Source organism: Monodelphis domestica, chromosome 5 (genome assembly GCF_027887165.1).
Source record: "Monodelphis domestica isolate mMonDom1 chromosome 5, mMonDom1.pri, whole genome shotgun sequence".
NCBI classification, from domain to species: domain Eukaryota; kingdom Metazoa; phylum Chordata; class Mammalia; order Didelphimorphia; family Didelphidae; genus Monodelphis; species Monodelphis domestica.
The window spans coordinates 292,163,033-292,190,600 of NC_077231.1; the positions used below are offsets into that span (position 1 = coordinate 292,163,033).

A 27,568-nucleotide genomic window follows, 5' to 3' on the forward strand; every position below is an offset into this window, starting at 1 on the left:
CTGTAAGAATGACAATGACTGTTGGATGAAGGTGGGTCTGGATTTCCAAGGTAGCAATTTCCCTGTGGTGAAAATTCAATACATAGTGTTTGTGGCTGGAAAAGCAAAGTGGTTCCAAGAGTTTATTTTCAAGTCGTAGAGCTCAACCGCACGAGCTGTCTTCTGGTCTTTTAGACTGAGTCACCATGAAAATTATTAAAGTACAGAATTTTAGAGTTGGAAGAAATCATAAATGCTATTGACTACAAAACACAATTAACCCCACCCCACCCCCACTATAATACACTAGGCAAGTGGGTATCCAACCATTCCTTAATATCCTCCAATTAGAAATATCACTATGTCACAAGGAAGATCATTCCATTTGAGGACAATTATAATTATTAAGAAAATTTCCCCTCCATTAGACCTTAATGTGCTATTTATACAAATAAATTTCTATTATTTGCTACTCTAATATTTCTATAAATTACTACTAATTCTGCCATCTGAGGACAAACAGCACAAGATTAATCCTGCTTCAGAGAAGATAGTTTTGGACTTGGAGGTATGAAGAGGTACTTGTGTTCAAATTCTACATTAGATAATTTTTAGCTGAGTGGCCTTAAACTATTCACTTATCTTTCCTGTGCCTCAGTTTCCTTACTTATAAATTGGGTTAGATTCAGTGGCCTCTGAACCCCCCACCCCTACCCCTCAGCTCTAAATATATGATTCTATGATCCTACTCTAACACTTAGGTGGTACGGTAAATAGAGTACCTGTCTTGAACTCTGAAACACTCAACTTCTATCTTTTAAAATCTGCCTCAGAATTTTCTAAAACTTGGGAAAAAATAAAGTAAATAAAATAAAATCTGGCCTCAGATAGGAACTACCTGTGTGACCCTGAGCAAGTTTCTTAAAACTGTTTGTTCAGTTTTCTCATCTCTTAAATGAGCTGGAGAATGAAACTGAAAACCACTTGAGTGGCCTTCCCAAGAAAATCCCCAATGGAGTCATGAAGAATTGGACATGACTAAAATGACCAAACAACAACATAGTCCAACTCAAATAGTTATTCTTGAAGACAGCTCTCATGCTCCCTCTTAGTCTTTTCTTTTCCAAGTTTAACATCCCTAATTCCTATAGCTGACATTCATGTCATGGATGTGAGGTTCTTCACCATCATTGTTCTTCTCTGAAAAGTCTTAAAGTTAATAAAGAAATCTCACATTCTTCTTAAAAAATGTTATCCCTAATTCAAGTTAGTGTGGCTAATATAGCTTGCCCAGGACAAAGGACAAGAGAATTATCATGCCATTATTCCTGGAAGCAATATTTTTCTGAACAAAGCACAAGATCATATTAGCTTTTTGGACTGCCTCATTACTCTGTTGAATTGTATTAAACTTGCAGTACACTAATGTCCCCAGATGTTTTTCATATGATATACTGTAACATTCCTTCCCCTTTCTTATATTTGTGAAATTCATTTATGAACCCAAGTTTTGGACTTTAATTCTGCTTTGAAGTTTTTCTTCGACTAAGTCCGATGTGCCAAACTGCCAAGATGGCACCCAAGAAGTCATAGGAATAGTAAAGGGGCTTCCAGAAATAAGATGGGAGGGGGGTCACTTCTCCAGAAGGGTTAAGAGCTTCCATTGTACTTGTCCTTCATCACTGCTGACTTAAGGGGAAGTTTTTATTGTTCTGGCTGTCAACAAGGAAGGATTATAGCAACACTATATTACAGAATATACTAGATTCTGTCAGAGGTCTTGATTGAAAATCTATACTTTGACTTTGAATATTTGTGCTGTTGGTAAAGTAATTCCACCTCTCTGGCTCAGGTTCCTCATTTGAAAATGATGGAATTGGACTAGCTGGCCTCTGTAGTCCCTTCCCAGGGACTTTTCAAATTCCTGTTTCTTATTGTCTTCCCTCATTAAAATGTAGGCTTCTTGAGGGCTTTTCCAGTGCTCAGCACAGTGGTTGGCATGCAATTGTCCAGCATTGAATTTCTGTTTTGTTGTTATTGGGGTTTTTTGAGATATCATTTATTTTTCAGACATAACCTTATGTAATATATAGCATAACTATAATAAATATGAATTGTTATAAATATGCCTATCTGAGAAACATATCCTCACAATAGTTTGGTCCAAAATTCTGTCTCATTCTTTTCCCCCCTCCTGCCCACCTCTCCCTTTTTTTCCAAGAAAGCTGGTAATATGATACAGGATGAATACATATTTTCATGTAACACATATTTTGTATTCACCCTGATGTGAAACAAGACATATTGCTTACACTAGGGAAAATCATGGAGGAAATCAAGTGAAGAATGACATATCCTTCATTTTCAATGAAGACCAATGCCATCACAGTGTTGTAGTCAGACCAATACGAGTGATCAGTAATAAGAATATGATTGGCACAAAGTAAGTGTTTAATAAACATATGTTGAGATGGCAGCTGGATGTCTCAGTGGATTGAGAATCAGGCCCAGAGATGGGAGATCCTGGGTTCAAATATGCCCTCAGACACTTCCCAGCTCTGTGACCCTGGGCAAGTCACTTAACCCCCATTGTCTAGCCCTTACCACTCTTCTGCCTTAGAACCAATACACAGTATTGATTCTAAGATGGAAGGTAAGGGTTTAAAAAAAATACATGTATGTGGACTCACTCACTAAATCTATGAACCTGTGACTATCATAACTACATTAACTGTCATTGGGAAAAGACTCCCTTTTCCATAAGTGCCATAAACTCTGGGGACAGAGAATATCTTTTCTTCTGTCTTACCTTCTTGATGTTTTCTACCAATGTGAGCCATGTCTCAAGGAAGAGAGAGTCCTAGTAGAGATATCAGTGAATGGACAATCTGAATGGCCATTTTCTGCTCCATCATGAATTAGCAATGAGACCTTGGGCAAGTCACTTGTCCTTGGAATACAATTTCATCCTCTGTAAAATGAAAGAATCATACTAAAAGATGTCTAAGTTTCCCTTTCATGTTTAAAATACTTTCAGGCAATATTTACCATTCAATTTAATAAATATTCACTAAGATTGTCTTATGCCAATCATAAGGGATACAAACCCAAAATATTTTATATCATTTTCTTTTTAAACTCTTACCTTCTCTCTTAGAATTGTTATTAAGTATCAGTTCCAAGGCAGAATGGTAAGGGCTAGGAAAATGCAGTTGTGACTTGATCACACTTCTATGAAGTATCTGAAGTCAAATTTGAACACAGGACCTCCCATCTCCAAACCTGGCAGGCTTCCTCTCTATTTAATGAGCCACCTAGCTTCCCCTAAATACAAAATATTTTCAAAGTCCCTGCTATCAAGAAGCTTAGATCTTCCTAGGAAGATTACAGTGTTCATATTAATAACAAAATGAAATGATGCAAGGTAATTTCATGGCCATGGCAGAGTATTAGTGACTGAAGATATGTCTTCTTCCATGTCAATCATGCCAACCTCTAACCTAAGACTCCTTCCACCATCTTACCTCTAATTAGAGAATATTTATAAAGCAGTTTGTACCCCTTAAAGTGCTAGGTCAGCCCATGAAATCATTATCATCATCATCATCATCATCATCATCATCATCATCATCATCATCATCATCATCATCATCTCTTGTCTCTGCTCCTGTCCATGCCAGAATGAGGATAGGGGAAAGATAAATGTTTGTTTTGACTTCTCTCAAGTAAAAATCCATCAAAGAATAGTAAGTAGAGTGTTGGACAGAGTCAAGAAAAATGTTAGTTCACATCTTTCCTCCAACACGTAAGTATCTCAGTAACCCTGAGCAAGTCACTTAAGTTCTTTCTCAGTTCGAGTTTCTTCATCCATAAAATGGACTTAATAATGTCACCTAACTTTCAAGGCTCTTATCAGTATCAAATGAGATAATAGTAAGCAAAGTGATTCACAAATCTGAAAATGGTCTGTAAATGTTAGCTATCATTGTAATTATGGCCTTTATTAGAGACTACCACTAATCCAGTGTCAAAACACTGGGTGACATGAAGCCAGCAACACTTCCAAGCTCAGTCCAAATCATTTAAAAATATAATTGGGAATAAAATAAAAATTGAAAGAACAAAAATAATGCTAGTTAATATGAGTATGTAGTTTTCTAAGTCAATAGGCAACCTACAATGATTTTTTATGTATGATTTGGTGGCCCTCATTCCTGACAATTACTCTACTGATGTAATATTCTCTATTCAATGAAATAATCTCCTCTACAATATAGGACAATTACTCATCTAATCTCTACTTATATACATCCAGTTATGGCGTCCTCACTAATCTATGAAACCATCCATCCCATTTATTCATAGTTTTAATTGTTAGAAAATGATTCCTCATATCAATTTGAAATCGGACCCTCAATTTCTGCTTCCTCTCATTGATAGTACTTCTAGCTTCTGATGCAACCATAACTAATCCCTCAATCATGGAGCAGCAGATCTTCAAATGTTATGTCCTCCATTTTTTATTTAGACCAAATATCTAGAGTTGTTTCAACCATTACATATATGACTTGAATCTTATTTGGCCAACATGTCTCTCCTCCCACCGAAATGTTTCCCAGGGGATCTGAAATGTACCACTTCTGCTTGATGATATCTGACTAGTGAAAAGGAGGCCCAGCCTGCTGCTACTTTTCTTCCTCTGGAAATCATACAGCTTTTACTATATCTACAATTTGCTTCAGTTTTTGAGGCACTATATTCACACCATTTCCCTTACTCATAATGCATTATTTAAATTAAATTAAAACTCACAATCTTATTTCCTATGAACCATTGATAAGTTGGGTCTCCTTCTAACTATACTTGTACAATTGACTTCCAAAAGCATCATGTTGAACCTAGATGCAGAATTTTAGCTTTATCCCTGAAAAGTCTTATTAATCATACCATCAAAATTCACCCAAGAGTCTATCAAATGTGACCATTCTTTTTATTAATCTCATGTTGCTTACTCTGAATTCTTCACTCTGGTTCCCAAACTTTCTATTCTTGCTCTCTTCCTTCCTCTTCTTTTTCCATCTCCCTCTCCTATCCATCCTCTTTCTCCATCTCTCTCTCTCTCTGTGTGTCTCTACTCATTTTCCTTTCAACCCAAAGAAGTTTCCAGTTTCCTCTTATCCTGTCATTGAAAGACTTTAATTTATGCTCCTTGTAACCCAGGGCAGATGCCTAGTAAAATGTAATGTATAGAGTAGATGCTTAATATATATGTTAGATTGCATATTCATTCTGCTCCAACCTACGTTTCCATGACTATTATTTATTCCTCCTCTTCTTGTATTTTATTGGCAAAAATTAATTCTCTTGAGAATATCACATACACAGACACATACACAACACTATCTCCCATCTCTATAACCTTGCACATCCATCTCTGACTGTAAGACTCTCCCTCTCCCTATTTCTGCTTCCTAGAATTCCCAGTTTCTTCTCAAGTTCAGCTCAAACACCATCATCCACATAAACCTTTTTCCTGATCATTCAAATGTTCCTTCCTCTCATACTGAAATGATTTTATAATTATTACTTTTACTTATTTCAGCTATGCCTATATATAGACATGTTTTAGCTTCCTTGAGGATAGGGATCTGTTGGGGTTTTTTTTTACCTTTCTATCCTCAATGTCTAGCACAGAACTTGGCACTAAGTACATTTAGCAATTATTGCATTGATTTCTCAATCGAGCAGGATGCTCCTATTTCCCTCACCTTATCATTCACAACTCTAAGCCTTTGCTGCTCTCATTGCTGGCAGCATCTTCCCAACTCCTCAGTGTCTAATTGAATCTTGTATTTCATTCCCTTCCTGACTATCTCCTCACAAGCCCTACCATGTAAGTGGCATCCTCCCTGTTCCTCTACCTCTTTCCAACTCTACTTTGTGTGCTATCAATGTCCCACATGGACAGGACTGCCTTGGTTATTAGGATTTATATCTCCACTGCATAGTACAATTCCTGGCAACTATGTTTAATATAAACTCAATGGAATACCTGGTAGGTCAAGATTTCTCCAAAGACATTAGCTGCCTAAAGAACAGCAGTACAGATGAAGTCAACATTATTCACAATCTATTGCTGATGAGAATGTTATGGCTTTAAATGAAATACATATTCATATAGACATATACCCATGCACATACAATATACCATGCTCAGGGTAAAGATTAGCAATGAAGACTTGAAAAATTACTTCATTACACAGATCACACAGCATATTATCTCCCCAGTCAGTAAAAGAATTCAAAGAATGAGAATGTAACATTGGCCATAGTTTCTACCTTAACTACAAGTTCCTATTCACAATGGACCCCACCTATCTACCTTGAAATCCTTATGTAGTATATTCTCATTATCCTTTCCACATAGCTAATTGCTAGCTGCCTTTCAAAGTTCACTTTAAATACTATCTCTCCTATGAATCCTTCTGCTACCATGATGTCCAATAATTTCTCCTTTCCATAAATTGCTACCAAATTTAAACTGTCTTTCTTTCTTTTCCTCCATCCCTCCCTCCTTCCTTCCACCGCCTCCTCCTTTTCCTCTTCCTCCTCCTCCTCCACCTCCTCTCTTCTTCTTCTTCTTCTTCTTCTTCTTCTTCTTCTTCTTCTTCTTCTTCTTCTTCTTCTTCTTCTTCTTCTTCTTCTTCTTCTTCTTCTTCTTCTTCTTCTTCTTCTCCTTCTTCTTCTTCTTCTTCTCCTTCTTCTTCTTCTTCTTCTTCTTCTCCTTCTTCTTCTTCTTCTTCTCCTTCTTCTTCTTCTTCTTCTCCTTCTTCTTCTTCTTCTTCTTCTTCTTCTTCTTCTTCTTCTTCTTCTTCTTCTTCTTCTTCTTCTTCTTCTTCTTCTTCTTCTTCTTCTTCTTCTTCTCCTTCTTCTCCTTCTTCTTCTTCTTCTCCTTCTTCTTCTTCTTCTTCTTCTTCTTCTTCTTCTTCTTCTTCTTCTTCTTCTTCTTCTTCTTCTTCTTCTTCTTCTTCTTCCTCTTCTTCTTCTTCTTCTTCTTCTTCTTCTTCTTCTTCTTCTTCTTCTTCTTCCTCTTCTTCCTCTTCTTCTTCTTCTTCTTCTTCTTCTTCTTCTTCTTCTTCTTCTTCTTCTTCTTCTTCTTCTTCTTCTTCTTCTTCTTCTTCTTCTTCTTCTTCTTCTTCTTCTTCTTCTTCTTCTTCTTCTTCTTCTTCTTCTTCTTCTTCTTCTTCTTCTTCTTCTTCTTCTTCTTCTTCTTCTTCTTCTTCTTCTTCTTCTTCTTCTTCTTCCTTCTTTTCTCTGTCTCTGTATGTTTTGACCTGTGATTTCATTTGAATACAGAGTTACAGTGAGAAAACTCACATTCCCACCACAACCGACTGGCTTATTTCTTAACTATGTATTGCTATTATTGCTTTGTATCTATTTGTCTTTTCTTTCTAATCACTGTGTAAGCTTCTTGAGGGCAAGTACTGTATCTTATGTGTGTATCTCCTACATTATCTAGCATAGAATTGATAGAAGGTGAAAGATCTTTGTGATTTGAAGAGAGACCAAAGTATAAATACTTCAACTAAGAGGCAATGGTATCTGAAAAATAGAGTTGGATTTGAGGCAAGATCTCATTTCAAAGCTTATCTCTGATACTTTGACTTGATTCAATAAAGATGTATTTAATGCCTACTATATGTCAGACACTGCCTTAGACCATGAATACGAGGACAAAAATGAAAATGGTCCCTGCCTTTAAGGAATTCATATTTCACTTGTATAGCTCAGGATGCTCTCTTTCTTTGTCTAGTTTATTGTCTTTCTTTAAGATCTTTCAAATCCTACATTCTGTAGGAGGTTTTCCCAATCATTCTCACTTCTTCCCAGTCTCATTTCCCAAATAACCTTATATAGATTTGATATATACATATAAATGCACATGTATAATTCATGTACCTAGTATTCTGTATTAATGTGTCCATTAAAATATGAGTTCTTTAAGCATTGGGACTGTTTTATGCTTTCCTTTAGGTCCTTATTTCTGTTACATATCATGAACACGTGGTAAATGCTTGTGGACCAATTGACTGAGGCAGAGGAGAACACATATCTAGACAAGTCAATATGAAATACGTAAAAAGCGATAGCTGGGAGGGGGAAATGAAGCTCTAACTCCTTGGAGGGGTAGAATGTCAGGAAACATTTATGTCTAGGACTTGGCAGTGGAGCCTTAAATAAAACCCAAAGCCCTAAGAAGTGACATTTTCTGGAAACATGACCTTGGGCAAGTCAGTGAACATGTCTAAGTAACGTCTTCCACAACCATAAGTGAGAATAATAATATCCAGGGTTCTTATGAGGATAAAATGAGTGCAAAGTCCCTTGCAAATGTTAATAAAACACTATGTAAATTCCAGATATTATTATGCTTCCCTCTGAGATTACCTTCCATTTTCTCTGTTGATGTATGTACATTTATAGACATTATGTCTCCCCCATTAGAATGTGATCTCCTTGAGAATGGAGCTTTTGTTTTTTTACTTTCTTTGTATCCCTAGGGCTTAGAGCAGTGTTGGTTGGTATATAATAGATGCTTAAAACTGCCATATTATTAATATGTATAAAGTCCTGGTACATTAAATGGATTAGCCCCTTTCCTTCATTTTCTTTTCCTATTTTATTTACATGCATCTTGGATACCAGTTTGCTATAAACACACCAAACTTTGCCAGTTTCTAACTCTTGCTTTTTCTGTGTTTTGTTCAACAGACAGTAATTTTATCCTCGCCAACGCCCAGGTGGCCAAAGGTTTCCCTATCGTTTACTGTTCCGATGGCTTCTGTGAACTGGCTGGATTTGCCCGCACAGAGGTCATGCAGAAGAGCTGTAGTTGTAAGTTTCTCTTTGGTGGGGAGACAAATGAGCAGTTGATACTCCAGATAGAAAAATCACTGGAAGAAAAGACCGAATTCAAAGGAGAAATTATGTTCTACAAGAAGAACGGTGAGTGGGGATTCCTTAATCAGCACCAGATTTATGGAGTCCATTGGGGAATATTAGCATCATTCAGCTGGATAATTGCTCTGTAAGTCCCATCCAAGCTGAGTAATGTTTCTTGTAATGCCCTGGAAATGGGATAAAATGGGCTAGAGGCTAATCTCCTCTGACTCTTAGCAAAGTAAGTAGAATATAATCTTCCTGGAAGTTTTCACAGAAAATTTATAATTATTAATACATTAAGTCTTCACACTTGCCTTTTTTGTTACCTATTTGAGGTATGGAGGTAATCCAGAATTCTTAAAGGCTCTGCTAGTGCTCTGCCAGTAGAGAACCGCATACAACATGATCATAGCAAATTGAAAGTCTATTGATATGGGGTAGCAATATTTTGCAACTAAACACTTCTTAGAACTATAAACCTCTTAGAATCATTTTTTCCAATATAGAGCTCCAGTTAGTTTTCCTAAACATCTTTACTCTTCACTTCCAGTGGCCTGTTATCATGTATATTTAGTTGGTCAAGTATAATAACACTATTTCAACTTACTCTAGTACATCAATGAGGAATTTCTAAAGGTGGTTCTTGTAAACAGGACACTATGCTAAAGGATGGACATATAAAAACAAAAAGAAAGGATAAAATCAAAACAAAAGATACTCTCTAAATGTATATATATATATATATATATGCATATATATATATATATATATATAAATACATAGTTATTTTGGAAAGAATAACACCAAAGCCTAGAGTGAGAGTTAGGGGTTGGATTAAAATGTAAAATACCTTGTGTAAAAACTAATAATTGAGATGCGTCTAGAAGGGAAATGGGAATTCCAAAAGGCAGAGTTGGGGCAAAAGGATGGGAGAGACATTCAAGGCCAATAGGACAGACTGAATATTTGCATAGGCCATAACTTTCCATGAATCCAGGAGAAGGAGATAGAATATCAGAATCCATTATCAATCAGGAAGTAAGCTTGGTTGAAGTATCAGTTGTGTGATTGGGCCCAATTCAAAATAAGTCTGGAAAGAACTGATATTTTAAATTTAGAGGCAATAAGATTATTGTATCAGGAAATGATGAAGTCAAGCCAAAGCTTTATAAATTTTGGCAGCTGAGCAGAAGATAGATTGGTAAGGGAAGACACTAAAAGTCAGGAGATGAGTTACAAGGGTTTTACAATAATCTAGGCAAGATATGACAAAGGCTCAAACTAGAATGTTGGCTGTAAAGGTAGGAAGAAGTGGGATAGATATAAAGGTATCACAAAGTGAACTGGATTTTGTAACTGATAAGATATGGTGGGGGGTAGGAATAAGTGAGGGAGATTGAATTGAGGAAGACTGATATTGCTGATCTAGATGAGTGTAAGTGAGCTGTTTCACTGATAAAAACAGGTAAATTAGAATGAAGGATGGCTTCTGGGGAGAAAAACGCAATGAAAGATTGTTTCTATGATCTTATATGCATAGTCCTCAACTGGTGAATCATCAGACTGTCTTGGATAATTTACATGATGCCCAAACATCCTATCCAAAAAGAACATGCCTATGTATATCTAAAAGCATCCCATCATTTCAAGAAGGTTTTGAAGAAATGGTAAAAATTCTGCTTAACTTCAGGAGTAAAACCAAAAGACAAAAATTGAAGTTTGATTTGGGAGGGAGATCTTATCTTACAAAATGACTTACTCTGAGGAAAGTCTTTCGGTGGTGTTTTCTTTGTACACTAGACAATTTCTAGGGATAGTTCATTTTCAGGATGTAATGGATCTAGTGTTCTCCCTTATCCCCAAACTATTATTGGGCAGTTTGGGGCAATTTTCTCTTTGGGGACTTCGGATTCTCCATGATAGGTGATTATTGTAAAATTTGAGTTTTTGTGGTCCTGAGCACGGAACAGATAATACCACCTATCCATAAATGAAATCAGTCATTTGTTAACTCATTTATTTATTCCTTCACTAAGGCTTTACATTTGGACAGTTTTATTCTCTGGATTGGTTTATTCCTTTTTAGATGTGAATCTTTATTGCCCTGAATAAAAGGGGAGATAACATCTGGGAATGAAATCATTCATTCATTTTTTGTCTTTGAATTTGTAGATTTCAATTCTCTGTGATGATCAATTACTGTAAGACATATGTCTTTATTATTCTGAACACAGACTAGATAATACACCTACCCATGAATGCAATAAATTCATTAATGCATTCAACATTTATTATTAAACACCTACTATGTGCCAGGCACTGTGTATAAAAAAGGTGAAATATTCTTTACCTTTACGATGCACTGATTCTTTTGGAGTCCACAAAGGATGCTGAACAAAATCACTCGAATTTAGGCTATATAGCATAGTTTCTATGGCAATGAGGCAGCAATTTCTTATGAGTTGTTTTTCTACCTTGCTCTCATACCCCAAAAATCTGAAAGTTGAGATAGCTAACAGGTTATCTCCACAAATAATGAAGGAAAGCATAAGCATCTGGGAATTTTCTATTGAAGTAAAGATAATACTGAAGTCACCTTTCTCCACCAAAATCTTCCTCCAGTATCAAATTATGAAGTGAAGGTGACCTTGTATTAAGATTATACTAATGACAGTACCCTCTAGCACATCTTCTTAAGATGGAAGCCTTTCTGATTTGGACCTCATGATGTTGGATCTACTGTCCAAAAGATCAATTTCATTAACTCTGAAGAATCTCAGATTTAGTTAATAAGTAGTCTGATAAGCTTTTATCTGGGCAACGAAGTGACACAGTAAACTCAGAAAGACCTGACTTCAATTTCAACCTAAGAAACTTACAGCCTTGTGACCTTGGAAAAGCCACTTAACCATCTTTACATTGGGTTCCTCATCTGTAAAATGAGTTGCAAAAAGAAATGGCAAACCATTCATGTACTTTTGCCAAGAAAATAAGAAAGGGAGTCACAAAGAGTCAGAGATGACTGAAACGACTAAACACCACCAACCTTTTACCTATTAAGTTTTAAAGAGATTTTAACCTGCCTCACTGGAATATCTACCCCTATGTTGTATAATGTCTAACCACAGGAATGCAATTAAGAGAAACTGAGTCTCCAAGCCAAAAAGAAATGGGTTTATTGTAAGGGGGCCATTCTCATAATAAAGCTGGACTTCTAGTCAAAATCAAAAGAATTCAAGCCTTGTGAGAGAATTTCTTTTATACCTCAAGAATATCACAATTTATAAAATAATCCCAGACAGTGATAAAAATAGAGAGATGTGGATTGGTTGAAGTAGTAAGAAAATACTTCTCATTCGTAGAAGTCACTTGATAGACAAGGTGGGGGGAGTAGGGGAGCCTGAACCCTACTTTCTAAGCCTGATGAGGCCAAGGATGATGTTTACTAAGATGACCAAGGTAAAGAGGAAGTATCAGGCCCCCAGGTGGGGCAAAGGCCTGATGATATATAATAGGGTGCTTACAAAGCTGAAGGGAGGCAAAAACCTCTATGCTAATGAAGACCCAACCAAAAAATTCAAGACCATAGGTGCTGAGGACACATGATATGGCAATTTTGAAGGCTAAGGCCCAAAACTGAGGCCTATACTAACAATGATTAACAATGCCAAAGCAGTTATTTACTTAATGCAAAACCTTAATATTTATACTAAAATAAATACAAAAGGCCTTCTAAAATCATTACTTACACTAACATTATTTAACTATCCTAGAATTACATTTATGATTAACTCAAAACTACTGCTAACATTAAAATCTAATACCCATATAAGGGGTGTGATATTGAAATCACTCTAAAAGACTGATATATATTAATTTAAGGTCGCCAAGGAATTCACTTATGTAATTCCTAAATGAAACACTCAAGTCAGCTGCCAAATTTTATAGTGTTTTAATTACAACAGGAGGAAGAAAGTATTATAGGGAGAGAGAGAGAGAGAGAGAGAGAGAGAGAGAGAGAGAGAGAGAGAGAGAGAGAGAGAGAGAGAGAGAGAGAGAGAGAGAGAGAGAAGGAAAAAGGAGAGAAGGAAAGAAGGAAAGAAGGAAAGAAGTTTAACTCAGAACCACTCTGGCTCAGGCTGAGCCAAAGTGGACATTAAGGCCTTGGATAGCCAAGGCAGGGAAATGGATCAGTCCTTATCACTCACGTGACCAATCTGAAGGAAAGCAGTTTGCAGGGTTCCTCCAACCTAAAGTACCAGTCTCGAACTAAACTCTAGCCCTCCTCACAGGAAGTTCTGAGAACTCCAGAGGCTGTCCTCTTCCTTACTTCCTGCGTCTCATATGTACCAATGGTGGCTCAAGCTTGACCTAGGACCGCCCAGAGGTCTGTCCTTTGCCCATGTCTGTTGAAGGCCATATTCTCAAATAATTAAATCTTGAGTTTGCTGCAACCAGTCCTACATCTTGTTACACTGAGCAGGGTGGAGAATGTAGTTTCCAAGACCTGATTCTGTTTTTTCAAGTATCTCTATTGTTATTGATCAGGAAATAGCTAAATCCAATCTTCTAAAGAATGGTCTGAATAGGGTAGTTTTGAAATTCACAGGGGGTAGGGGATTTTTTCACACACACATGATATCTTATCTCAGTGTAACAGTGAAGGCAAGAATGGTGATAACATAAAAAGAGGCCAATTTGGAATTTCAATGATTAAATTTTGAACAGGTAGAGTGAAAAATACTCACGCTTATTGAATCTTACTTCATGAGATATATGCAATTTTTTAACTAATTGAACTAACTTATTATATACAAATAAAATGCTGAGTGTTAAGGACATGTGACCCAAAGAAATAACTTCTATTGTCAAGGAGTTGCATTTTACCAGGAGGCAGGAGTAAATAATATACCGGATAAAAGGGAAGGAGCCCTGACTAAGGAATCCAAGGATCTGCCTTTGATATTACCTATGTGACTCTGGGCAAATCACTTAACCACCCTAATTCTCAAGTATCTCCTCTATAATATGAGGGTAGATGGCCCCTGAGGATTTTCCTGTTTGAGATCTATGACCCAACATAAAATGATAAGTATATACAAAATACAAGGAAATTATGGAAGGGAAGGGCACAGCACAAACAAGTGCAAGAGGCCCTAAAATTAAGGCTTGGGAGGGAAGGGAATAAGCATTTAGATGGCATTTACTATGTTTCAGACTTTGTGCTAAGGGAAAGAAATATTTCAAGAAGTGCCTGATTCCTAGAATTAAACACAATATGTCAGATCCAACTGATAAAGATGGAATAGATTACCTTCTTACTCTTAGAAGCATTATATCTTTTAATATTCATCCCAGGACTAGGGTCTGTCAAATATCTTTTGGGTCCTGACTTTGCCATTTTATATGTTAGTTATCACACCCAGCAGGATTTCACCTATAAAGTCAGCTCCTCTGATTTCAGACCTAGCACCATTTTCAATGCCATGTTTTCTAGATGGTTGGAAGTGTAGGTGGGATGTTCTTTTCATGTGTGGTTGAGAGATACAGTGATAAGGATGTTTCCTTCAAAAATTAGCAGATGCAATGGCAAGAGAGAGGTCAATTTTCTACATACATACTGCCCATCTAATTCAGATATTAACATTAGCTTCATATGAAAGCAACTTAGAATTATGTAATGGCTATATAATATAGTGTCATGATTTAATGCTTAAACAAGGGTCTAATGTTTTTCTTTAAACATGTATGAGAGAGAGAGAGAGAGAGAGAGAGAGAGAGAGAGAGAGAGAGAGAGAGAGAGAGAGAGTCAGTAAGGCTACATAGGCTTTACCAGACTATCAAAAGATGCACAACACAAACAAAAGCAAAGGTCTCTTCATGGAGTAAGTGGAAACCCAATCCATGGGTTAAGAAATCCAATTTTGGAATTCTAGGCTAAGATGACCACAGAGTAGAAGGAACTTCATGATTCTCCCTACTACCAATCATAGCAAAGTGTCTCAAAAGGACAAAAATCAAAATCAGATGAGGGAAGGGAGTCTGCCAAGGGGTACAACCTTGAAGATAGGCAGGGTTTAGACATTTCCACACTATAATGGGGATAAAATTGCACCTACCAAAGCACAAACTGATCACCCCTTCCTCACACCATCTACCATGCTAGAATCAGAGCTAGGGCTAGGGCAATCTCTAAATTCTTGGGGCCTGACTGAGAGCACCACAGTCTTACCCCTGAGGACAGTTCAAGGCCTTGGAATTAAGACTTGGGACCTGAGACTGAGGAGCTTGGAGCCCAGGACCAGAGATAGCACAGAGACAGGCTGCTCAAAGCAGATGCTATGGAAACTGAAAAAATAGCCTCAGGGTAAAAAATCACTCTGTAACTCCCTACACCAGAAACTGTTTGCCCTCCTCACTCAAACTTCTGGTTGAAAAGGGAAAACAAAACTAACACAGCAATGGCCACCAACACCCAAGAACTACAATCCACAAGTACCAAAAGAAATAGGATACAACAGAGAAAACCTCTGGCACTGGATAACTTCTATGGAGAAAAGGAACAGAGTACAGAGATGACAGCAAAGAGTGACAAACAAGGAAACACATCCAAACTTTACATTAAAAAGATGAGAATTGGTCATAAACTCTCAAGGAACTCAACATGAAGTTCCAGAACCAGGTAAGAAACATAAAAGAATCTTGGAAAGAAAAGTGGGAAATAGAAATGCAAATAATTCAAAAAGAAAATAACAATTTAAAAGATAGAATCTCCTATTTGGAAAAAGAAGCACATAAATCACATGAAGTAATAAGCAAGTTGGTGACCAAAATTAGCCTGCTAGAAGCCATGAAAAGCAGGTTAGACCAAATTGAAAAGAAAAATCAAAAGATGATAGCTGAAAACCAGTCTTTAAACACTAGACTCAGGCAAGTAGAAGCTAATGATCTTACAAGACAGGAAGAATCAATTTGAGAAATTTGAGAATTTGAGATTTGAGAAATCACTGGTCTACCAGAAAACCTTGAAAAAACAAAAGCCTTGACATCATATTACAAGAAATTATCCAAGAAAACTGCTCTGATGTTCATCAACAAGTCAGCAAAACAAACATTGAAAGAGTCCATAGATAACCCTCTTCATTAAATCCTCAAAAGACAATCCCCAGGAATGAAATTGCCAAATTCGAGAGCTTCTAAGCCAAGGAGAAAATATTGCAAGAAATAAGAAAGAGACAATTCAGATATCAATGAGCTCCAGTCAGGATTATACAGGATCTGGCAGCTTCCACAATAAAGGACATCAAGGCTTGGAATATGATATCCAGAAAGGCAAGAGAATTGGGTCTACAACAAAAGATCAACTATCCATCAAAATGGACTATATACTTCCAGGGGAAAGCATGGACATTTAACAAAATAAAAGATTTCCAAATATTTCTAAAAACCAGAACTCAATAAAATAGTTAATTTCCAGATAAAAAGTTCAAAAGAAACATAAAAAGGTAAACAAGAAAGGGGGAAAAATTTAAGGGCTTCAATAAAGTCAAATTGTTTATATTCCTATATGGAAAAATGATATCTGTAACTCTTAAAAATTGTTTCATTATCATAGTAGATAGAAGATTTATTTATAGGTAGAGGTTGGAGTACTAAGTGGTTTAAGATGATATGTAAAAAAATGGGAGGGAGGAATAGAAGATGGCACTAAGAGGAACATGATAGAAGAAGAAAAATAGGATAAATTATACCACCTAAAGAGGCACATGGGAGGGGGAGAAAAAGAATACTATTATAAGAAGGAAAGGAAGAGAGTGCTAATAGGTGATACTTAAACCTTACTCTCAGTAGAATTAATTCTGAGAGGGAGGAACATCTAGATCCATTGAGGTATAAAATTCTAACTTACACTACAGGGAAGTTGAGAGGGAAAAACAAAGGGGGTGGGGGAGTGGGGCAGGGAGTACCAAAGGGGAGGGAAAGAAATGGTGGATGCAATTTAATAAACCTTAAAGAAAAACAAGAGGGGAATAAGAAGGGAATGGGTTGGAAGTAAAATAACAGTGGGTAATATGGGGCCTGATTAAAAGCAAAACACCAATGTAGAAGGAAATTGTTAAAGAAGAAAGGACGGGACTAAAAGAGGAAATCTAAATGATGGGCAATACACAGGTGGTAATCATAACTCTGAATGTGAATGGAATGAACTTGCCCATAAAATGGAAGCAAATGGCAGAGTGTATTAGAAGCCAAAATCCTACCATATCTATATGTATACAAGAAACACACATGAGGCAGGTAGACACACACTGAGTAAAGATAAGAGGCTAGAACAAAATGTATTAGTCATCAACTGAGAAAAAGACAGTAAGAATTGTAATCATGATATCTGGCAAAACCAAAGTTAAAATAGATCTGATTAAAATAGATAGGGAAGGTAATTACATCCTGATAAAAGACAGTATAGACAATGGGGAAATAGTAGTACTCAACATGTAGGCACCAAATGATATAGCATCCAAATTTTTAAAGGAGAAGCTATTGGAGCTGAAGGAGGAAATATATAGTAAAACTATACTAGTGGGAGACCTGAGCCTTCCTATATCAGATCTAGATAAAACAAACCAAAAATAAATAAGAAAGATATAAGAAATGTCAATGAAATCTTATAAAAATCAGAGTTAATAAATATATGCAGAAAAATAAATAGGGGCAAAAAGGAATACACCTTCTTTTCAGCAGCACATGGTACATTCACAAAGATTGACCATGTACTAGGGCATAAAAACATTGCAAACAAATGCAAAAAAATCATAATGCAATAAAAATAATAATTAGTAAGGGTACATGGAGGGTCAAATCAAAAATTAATTGGAAATTAAATAGTATGATTCTCCAAAATTGGTTAGTTAAAGAACAAATAATGGAAATAATTAATAATTTCATTGAAAATAATGACAATGGGGAAACATCATATCAAAATCTATGGGATGTAGCCACAGCAGTATTGGGGGGGTGGGGATGTTTATCCCTGAGTGTATATATCAATAAATAAGAAAGGGAAGAGGACAATGAATTGGGCATGCAAATTAAAAAATTAGAAAGAACAAATTAAAAATTCCCAGATAAAAACTAAATTGGAAATCCTAAAAATTAAAGGAGAAATTAACAAATTGAAAGGAAAAGAACTATCAAATTAATAAATAAGACTAGGAGATGGCACTTTGAAAAATAAATGAAATAAAGTTATGGTTAATCTCATTAAAAAAGGAAAGAATAAAACCAAATGGACAGTATCAAAGATGAAAATGGAGACCTCACCTATCGTTAATGAATATAGATGTAAACATCTTAAATAGAATACTAGTAAAAAGACTCCAGCAAGTGATCATGAGGATTGTTTACTATGTGGGATTTATACCAGGAATGCAAGGATGGTTTAATATTAGAAAAACCATTGACATAATTGAACATATCAACAGCCAAACTAACAGAAATCACATAATTATCTCAATAGATGCAGAAAAAGCCTTTGACAAAATACTACACTCATTCCTATTGAAAACACTAGAATGTATAGGAATAGAATGACCCCTCCTAAAAATAATAAACAGTATATATTTAAAACTGTCAGCAAGCATCGCTATCCCCATCTGCAATGGGAATAAATTAGAAACCTTCCCAATAAGATCAGGAGTGAAACAAGGATATCGATTATCACCTCTGTTTTTTTAACATTGTACCAGTAACACTAGCAGTAACAATTAGAGAAGGAAAAGAAACTGAAGATTTTAAAATAGGAAAAGAGGAGAATAACTATCACTCTTTGCAGATGATATTGTGATCTACTTAAAGAATCCTACAGAATCAACTAAAAAGCTAGTGGAAATAATCAACAACTTTAGCAAAGCTGTGGGATACAAAATAAGCACACATAAATCATCAGCATTTCTATATATTTACAACACAGCTCAACAATAAGAGTTAGAAAGAAAATTTCTATTTAAAACCACCCTAGACAATATAAAATATTTAGGAATCTATTTGGAAAGACAAAGGAATTATAAGAATACAACTACAAAACATTTTCCACACAATTAAAACTAGATCTTAATAATTGGAAAAACATTAGTTGTTCCTGTGTAGGATGAGCTAATATAATAAAAATGACAATCCTACCCAAATTAATTTGCTTATTCAGTGCCATACTTGCCAAACTACCAAGAAACTTGTTTAATTGAATTAGAAAAAAAATCATGACAAAATTCATTTGGAAGAACAAGAGATCAAGAATATCAATGGAAATAATGAAAAAAAATGCAAAGGAGATGGGCCTAGCAGTACCAGATCTTAAACTGTACTATAAAGCAGTGGTCATCAAAATAATAATATGCTACTGGTAAGAGGCAGAAGGGAGGATCAATGGAATAGACTTGGGGTAAATAACCTCAGTAAGCTACTGTTCAATAAACCCAAAGACCCCAACTTTGGGGGCAAGAACTATTTGACAAAAACTGCTGGGAAAATTGGAAAGCAGTATGAGGAAAATTATTTTAGATCAACATCTTACACCTATACCAAGATAAATTCAGAATGGGCAAACATCTTAAATATAAAGATAGAAGTAAAGTAAAAATGGAAGTAAAGATGGAATTATAAGTAAATTAGGTGAACATGGAATAGTATACCCATCAGATCTATGGGAAAGAAAAGAATTTAAGATCAAGCTAGGAATAGAGACTGTCACAAAATGTAAAATGAATGATTTTGATTACATTAAATTAAAAAAAACATTTTCTATGAACAAACAATGCATCCAAAATTAGAACGAAGCAACAAATTGGAAAAAATATTTATAACAAAAATCTCTGACAAAGGTATAATTTCTCAAATATATAAGGAACTAAATCAATTGTACAAAAAATCAAGCCATTCCCCAATTGATAAATGGGCAAGGGACATAAATAGGCAGTTTTTAGGTAAATAAATCAAAGCTATCAATAAGCACATGAAAAAGTGTTCTAAACCTCTTATAGTTAAAGAAATGCAAATCAAAACAACTCTGAGATAGCACCTCACACCTAGCAGACTGGCTAATATGAAAACAAAGGAAAGTAATAAATGTTGGAGGGGATGTGACAAAATTAGGACACTAATGCACTGTTGGTGGAGTTGTGAATTGATCCAACAATTTTGGAATGCAATTTGGAACTATGCCCAAAGATCTTTAAATGACTGCCTGCTCTTTGACCCAAACATACCACCACTGGGTTTATACCCTAAAGAAATAATAAGAAAAAAGACTTGTACAAGAATATTCATAGCTGCACTTTTTGTGGTGCAAAAATTTGGAAAATGAGGGGATGCCCTTTGATTGGGGAATGGCTGAACAAATTGTGGTATATGTTGGTTATGGAATACTATTGTGCTAAAAGGAATAATAAACTGGAGGAATTACACATGAACTGGAATGACCTCTAGTAATTGATGCAGAGTGAAAGGAGCAGAACCAGGAGAACATTGTACACAGAGACTGATACACTGCAGTACAATCAAATGTAATGGACTTCTCTACTAGCAACAATGAAATGACACAGGAAAATTCTGAGGGACTTATGAGAAAGAACACTATCCACATCCAGAGAAATAACTGTGGGAGCAGAAACAGAGAAGAAAAAAACATTTCCTTGATCACATGGTTCGATGGGGACATAAACTCTAGATGATGACTCTATTGCAAATATTAATAATATGGAAATAGGTATCAATCAATGATAATGTAAAACTCAGTTGAATTGCTTATTGGCTATGGGAGGGGGGAGGCAAGAGGGAAGGGAAAGAATATGAATCATGTAACCATGAAAAAAATAGTCTAAATTAATTAATTAAATAAATAAATTAAGCAAAAAGAGTCCAAGTTTCACTTCTATTCTCTGACCTATATTAACCATGTAACCCATCCCTTCTGTCTCATTATTAATTCTAACACAGAAGAGCAACAAGGGCTAGGCCATCAGAGTTAAGTGACTTGCCCAGGGTAACAAAGCTAGTAAATGTCTGAGGTTGGATTTGATCCCAAATACTCCACCTTCCAGGTTTGACACATTATCCATTGTGCTATCTACCCCTAGAAAGTTCTTTAAAACATAAGTTGCCTACCAATTACTAGGCTGACATATGAAAGGGGATTTCCACATTGGTAATCCCTAAAGTGATAAAATCACTATGCAGAACCAAGAAAAAATAAATGTGGCAAATAGATTTAACAAATGCTCAAAGGTAACAGAAAATGAAATTGCTTGAATGAGCAATGAGCTGTTCAATGAAGGAGAATAGAGGGAGAAAACTTACTCTCTTGGTAATGATCAGTCAATATTTGAGGTGTTCTTAGTGGCATATATTATTAGCCACACTCATCAATGTGACACAGCTGATCATTTTTAGAATATTTCCTTATGCCCTATGGGTATTTTTAAAATAAGGCCCTTGCATAGGATAAAAGCAAAGCCTTGGGGGTGGATCTGGATGAATAATAAAGTCAGGTTCTTCTAGAAATTAAAGTTTTAAACATACAGAATATATAAATTCTGTATTTGCACTGGTGACATCTAAGTTGACTGCCTCATCAGGAGAATGGTTTCAGGTACAATTTGAAATTCATCCTTTGGCGATTAATAAGCCCATCATGACATGGAAAAAAAAAGATGTTTATCTTTGCCAAAAGTACTGATGGAAGAATGTTGAGTCTCCAGTGACTTTTTTAATTCTACTATATAAAGTATAGATATTGTGTGGAAGAACAGAAAAATAACTGAGTTGAGAGTCAGGAGATATAAATTCAAAATCCAGCTCGAACAGTGAATAGCTGTGTGTCCTTAAGTAAACCACTTCACTTCTCAGCCCCTCAAAAGAATCATATGTAAAATGAGTTAATAATTTTTAATCTAGGTTTGTGGTATAGAAAGCTATTTCAAAAAGTGATTTTTAAAAGCATAAGCAGTTATTATTAAGAGACAGCTAGATGGCACAGTAGATAGAGCACCAGGCACGGAGTCAGGAATATTCATGTCAGAGTTCAAATCTGGCCTCAGATACTTAATAGTTGTATAACCCTGATCAAGTTACTTAAACCCATTTACCTCAGTTTCCTCATCTGTAAAATGAGATGAGGAAGGAAATAGGAAAGGATTCCAGCATCTTTTTTTGAAAACTCTTACCTTCTGTCTTGGAATCAATATTGTATATTGGCTCCAAGGCAGAAGAGTGGTAAAAGCTAAACAATGGAGATTAAGTGTCATCCCAAGGATCACACAACTAGGAAGTATCTGAGGCCAGGTTTGACAACTTCCCATCACTGGGCCTGACTCTCAATCCACTGAGCCACCTACCTGTGCCAATTCAGTATCTTTTGCCAAGAAAACTGCAAATGGGATCACGAGTTAGACATGACTGAACCACAAAAGCATCTTATTTGTCTTCTGAAGATCCTCTATGTGAGCCAAGAAGCAACCATTAGAATTAAACATGGAACAACTGGTTGGCTTAAGATTGGAGAAAGAGTATGACAAGGTTGTATATAATCACTTTGTTTATTTTACTTCTACACAGTGTACATTGTAGGAAAAAGAAATGGAATGGAAGCAGTGTCAGATTTTATAATCTTGAGCTCAAAGATCACTGCAGACAGTGGCTGAAGTCGTGAAATTAAAAGACACTTGCTTACTGGAAAGAAAGCTATGGTATATAAGAACAACATACTAAAAAAGCAGTGAAATCATCTTGCCATCAATGGTCCAAATAGCCAGTAGCAATCTATAACTGTGAGAGTTTGTATGAAAGGAAAGTGAGTGCCAATCAAATTGATGCTTTTGAATTGTGTTTGCTGAAGAAGACTTTTCTGAGTCTCTTGATTAGCAAGTAGGGTTCTATCTAAATAAATAAATTCAGATCATTTATTAGAAGCTCAAATACTAAAGCTGAATGACTTTGGCCACATAATGAGAAGACAGGACCCTTTGGAAAAGATACTGATGTCGGTAAAGATTAAAAAAAAAAAAGAAAGGGGATTGAAGAAATTGAGATGGATAGAGAATGTCATGAAAACAGCCAATAGGAGCTTGAACAAGACTCCCAGCAATAGTGTAGAACAGAAGGCCCAGATAAGCTTTGGTTGATGGGTTCACAAAGAATCAGACATGACTGAACAAATGAACAACATAGCAAAAAGATGGCACAGTGGATAGTGTTGAGCCTGCAAACAAAAAGATCTCAGTTCAAATCCAATCCTCAGTCACATTAACTGGGCAAGTCACTCTTGTATGTCTCAGTTTTTACGAAATTACCTGGAGAAAGAAATGGTAAATCACTCCAGCATTTTGGCCAAGAAAACCCCAAATGGAATCACAAAGTGTCAGACATTACTAAAGTGTCTGAACAACAACAAAAATTATTATTAATCAAGCCAATGAAACAGTTTTAAAATATTTTTGAAAATCCATTTATAATTATGCTTTCCTAGGTAGATAGTTTTCCTTTTTTAAAAATTGAACTCTTGGGTATTCTATTTTTAGTAAGGGATTCTAACTGCTTGAAACAAGTCATTTCTCTGGCCATCTCTGGCCATCAGTTTCTTCAATTCTAAAATGAAAGCAGTTAAAATAAATAGTACTTGAGGTAACTCCCTGTTCTAGATTTCTTTGAAAGATCTATTTGTCTCAGGCAGGAAAGTTCTTATCCTTATTAAGGAATTGAACCTTGACAGAGTAGTTTAACAGAATAAATCTTGGATTATGAGATGGAGGAACAGGTTCAAATTATGACTTTGACATTGACAACCTGTAAGACCTCGGGCAATTTGCTTTCTCTCTATGATTCTGTGGAAGGAGTCCTGACAATGAAGTCAGAGAACTTAGTTTTAAATCCCACCATTGGCAATCACTGTGTGAACTTGAGGAAAACCCATATACCTCCTTCAGTGTTAGTTTATTTATCATTAAAATGAGATTGGACTGGCTGTCCTTTTAAGCAACTTCCAACTCCAAATCTACACTCCTACAATCAGATAACCTGGTAGATTTTTTTATCTATCTGTCAAGTGAGTGATGAAACTACTCTAAGAGAGTCAGATCCTCTCAGGAACCTAGAATCTAGAGTTGAAATGCAGTCCATATAGAGATAATATAGTCCAACCCCTTCATTTTCCAGATCAAGAATTTGGGGCCCAGGAAAGCAAAATAACTTGCTTAAAGTCATTCAGGTGGTAAACTGCACACTTGAGACTGAACCTGGGTTTTCTGACAGCTAATTCAGTATGTTTTCCTCTGCACCACACTGTTAAGAGAGTGATTTGCAGGGAAGAGAACAAACATTGTTATTAAGTATTAATTTAATTTTTATATGTAAATACAATTTAGAATAATTTTTCTGATATTTTGCAATCCATGTTCTCTCCCTCCCCTGCCCCACAGATGGTAGGTGATGTGATATAGGTTATACAGTTGCTATCAAGCAATACATTGGCAATATATTGCCTGATATCCATGTTTGTCATGTTGTGAAAGAAGTCACTTATTGTTTATCTAAGAAAAAACTCATTAAGCAAATAAGTGAAGAACAGTATGCTTCAATTTTCATCCAGAATTTTTTAACTCCATCTATGTTGATAAATATCCTTTTCTCTCATAAGCCCCTTGACATTGTCTTGGATCTTTGCATTACTGATAATAGCTAAGTCATTCACAGTTGATCATCATAAGAATAAACACTTACTCAGTGGCTATTATGTGTAGGACATTATGCTAAGAACTTAATAAATATTAGCTCATTGTTTGATCTTCTTGATAACTCTGGGAGATAGGTAATATCATTGCAGGCAGCTAAGGGGCAAAGGAGATAGATGGTAGAATCCAGGGGTATGGAAGACTCATCTTCTTGAGTACAAATCTGGTCTCAGATTTCCATGTATGAACATGGGCAAGTCACTTAACCCTGTTTGCCTCCATTTCCTCATCTGTCAAATGAGCTGGAGAAGGAAATGGTAACTCACTCTAGTATCTTTGCCAAGAAAACTCAAAATAGGGTCACCATGAAGCAAACATGAATGAAATGACTGAAAAACAAAAAGTACTATCGTCATCTCCATTTCACAGGTGAAGAAACTGAGGCCAACAAAGATCAAGATATTTACCCAAGGTCACAAAATTAGTACATGGCTGAGGCTGGCCCAGCACTCTATCCTGTATGCCTGCTAACTGTCTCTAATGAATTAATCACCTGAAGTAAGGACTATCTCCTCCTCAAATATTTTTAAGATCCTTAGAATTATATTTCTCATGATTTCAAGATAATTCTTTTTGATACCAGGTCCCTAGAGGATAAAAGGGTTTTGGTTTTGATTTTGGATCCAAAAGTTGCAAGTATTTATTAATAGTGTTTAAGTATTAGGGGAAATGGAGTAGTGGTCCACCAGGACATTTTTAGTTTTTTGTTATGCAAGTAGATAAATACTTTATATATTCTGTTGTCCTCAAAAGAAAAACTTTCCATGTTGTTTGCTAAAATACAATAATTATAAATTTTAAAGACCTAAGATATATTTTTCTTTCTTACTTTTGAGATCAACCCTCTAAAACAATCCCTTCAATTATTTGTAAAACTCACTTCTGGGAATATAAACATGTTTTCTTAATTGATAAAAACAAATATTTTCTTGCTCATGAAAAGTGCAAGTTGCTATGTGTCTCAGTTTCAAAATGCCATATAGCCATGTGGAGGAAAGGTTCCCATTCCTAACTTTGCTCATCACCCTTAGCCCTTTACAGGCCAAAGAAGAGGCAAATATGGTAAACCACTACAGATTAATTGGCTGGAAAGGGGAAACAGGAAGGCTACAGGCAAGGCCTCCTTTCACAGTGTGGTAGAGAGAAGGTGGTGAGAACTCAACTAAGACAGACACTAGAACCTAGAAAAAATAGTGGGAAATTGCTTGCAGACTGAGTCAACAGTAATTTCAACACTCACACCTATGATCTAAGATATTTTACTTGAAAATGAAGGTCAGACATAATTTAGTGCACACAGAAAATTAGTACTGAGAATCTTCAACTGAAAAATTCTCTAAGCCCTAATTTGGTGGGTTACCTTTATGAGAGGCTGTCTTATCTAAACTATTCTAAAACTATCCACAGCTTGGCCCATCTTTCCTTTGCTTCAAGACCTTTACTTAGGGAGAATCCTCTACCTTCCAAAGCAATATGTTACTGTTACATAATCATGAAAAAAGTAATTTTGGTCATAAAATATTCTTAAAATAGAAATCCACTTTATATGTATCAGCCAGCTCTTGAATATTCTGCATGGAATCAGGCAATAAACATTGCCTTTAATGTAAAGATCATTAAGGGGGACCAGCTGTTTTGTCCTCCTCTCACCATGGTACTGTATTAAAATCTCATAGGGGAAGATTTTAAAACTAAGCTGAACATTCTGGGTTTGATAATGTTTGGGGTATTACTTTTTCCTGACTCATCTTCCTAGCAAAGGAGTCCTAAACTAGAGAGAAAAAGATTTGAAGGGCCACTGAAAGAGAAAATAGGACTCCCTTATTCTGCCCCAGATGCCAGTGTCCATTGGTTCTGGAAACAGTCTGATTTTAACATCAGTAGCACCATGGCCAGCAACCAAAAGATCAGTTTCATTCTGAGGTGCTGGAAGGCAGATACATAGGATGGAAAGTGAAAGACTGAACAGTCTCCTCTCACTTTCCACTTGCTTGTTCATTAATAGGCACTACTTTGCAGGTGATTTTCAGGTTATGATATAAGCAGTTTTCATTATCCTTTTGCTATTTCTATAAATGTATGGCCAATCCAGATAGATGTATTTCCTAACTCCCTTCCAAAAGATCACCTCCAAGAATCTTCAATCCCTAAGTTGGTATAGTTGAAAAAGTTCTAGTCTAGAAGTCTAGACCTACCCAAATACTGCCACTACAAGGCTTTATGGCCTTAAATCATTTCATCTCTCTGGATATCAGTTTTGTCTATAATAAAATAAATCTAGAAAAAGGTTGATTTTTGTTTCAATAAAAGACTAGTAAGGACTAGTAAAGATCCAGAATCACAGCAGAAAAATGACTCTTATGTAGAGAAAAAAGCTAATTTAAGCAGAGTTACTTGAAGTTGTATTCATGAATATAATGTTTAGAATGACTTTAAAAGTTACCCATCCTTTATTTGTAATAGAGATTGTTCAGGGCCTAGCTTACCAAATTTCTATGACTACTGATCAGCTGTACCCTGAGTAAATGCTCACTAACCACAATTACCAGTTTTCTCCCCTTAGGAAAGCAAAGTGGAGATGCAATTTGCATATATTTTGATTCAAAATGAAAATTTTAAAGTCCACTGCCATAGTTAGAGAAGTCAGATGAATGGAAGAGTTTAGAAAAATCCTCTTCAGAGACAACACTATTTTGTTAATTCACACTAGATATGTATTTCTTATTAGTTAAAATATACTTGAGAACTTTTCTCTTTTGAAATAGCAAAGAAATCTACTAACATTCATTGAGGAAAATTAATGGGACTACAAAATTAGATAGCTGAGCTTTTGCTACAGAAGTCATTGGGACTTTCATTTTCCA

At 35.8% G+C, this 27,568-nt stretch overlaps 1 protein-coding gene across 1 annotated transcript in view; it reads left to right on the top strand.

The window, feature by feature from the left end:
* KCNH8 (potassium voltage-gated channel subfamily H member 8) overlaps positions 1-27,568 on the top strand; it is a 406,798-nt gene that overhangs the window by 110,795 nt on the left and 268,435 nt on the right. The window contains exon 2 of the mRNA XM_001369648.3: positions 8,755-8,988. Coding sequence (XP_001369685.1) covers positions 8,755-8,988 — 234 coding nt within the window. The remainder of the gene's footprint in view (positions 1-8,754; positions 8,989-27,568) is intronic.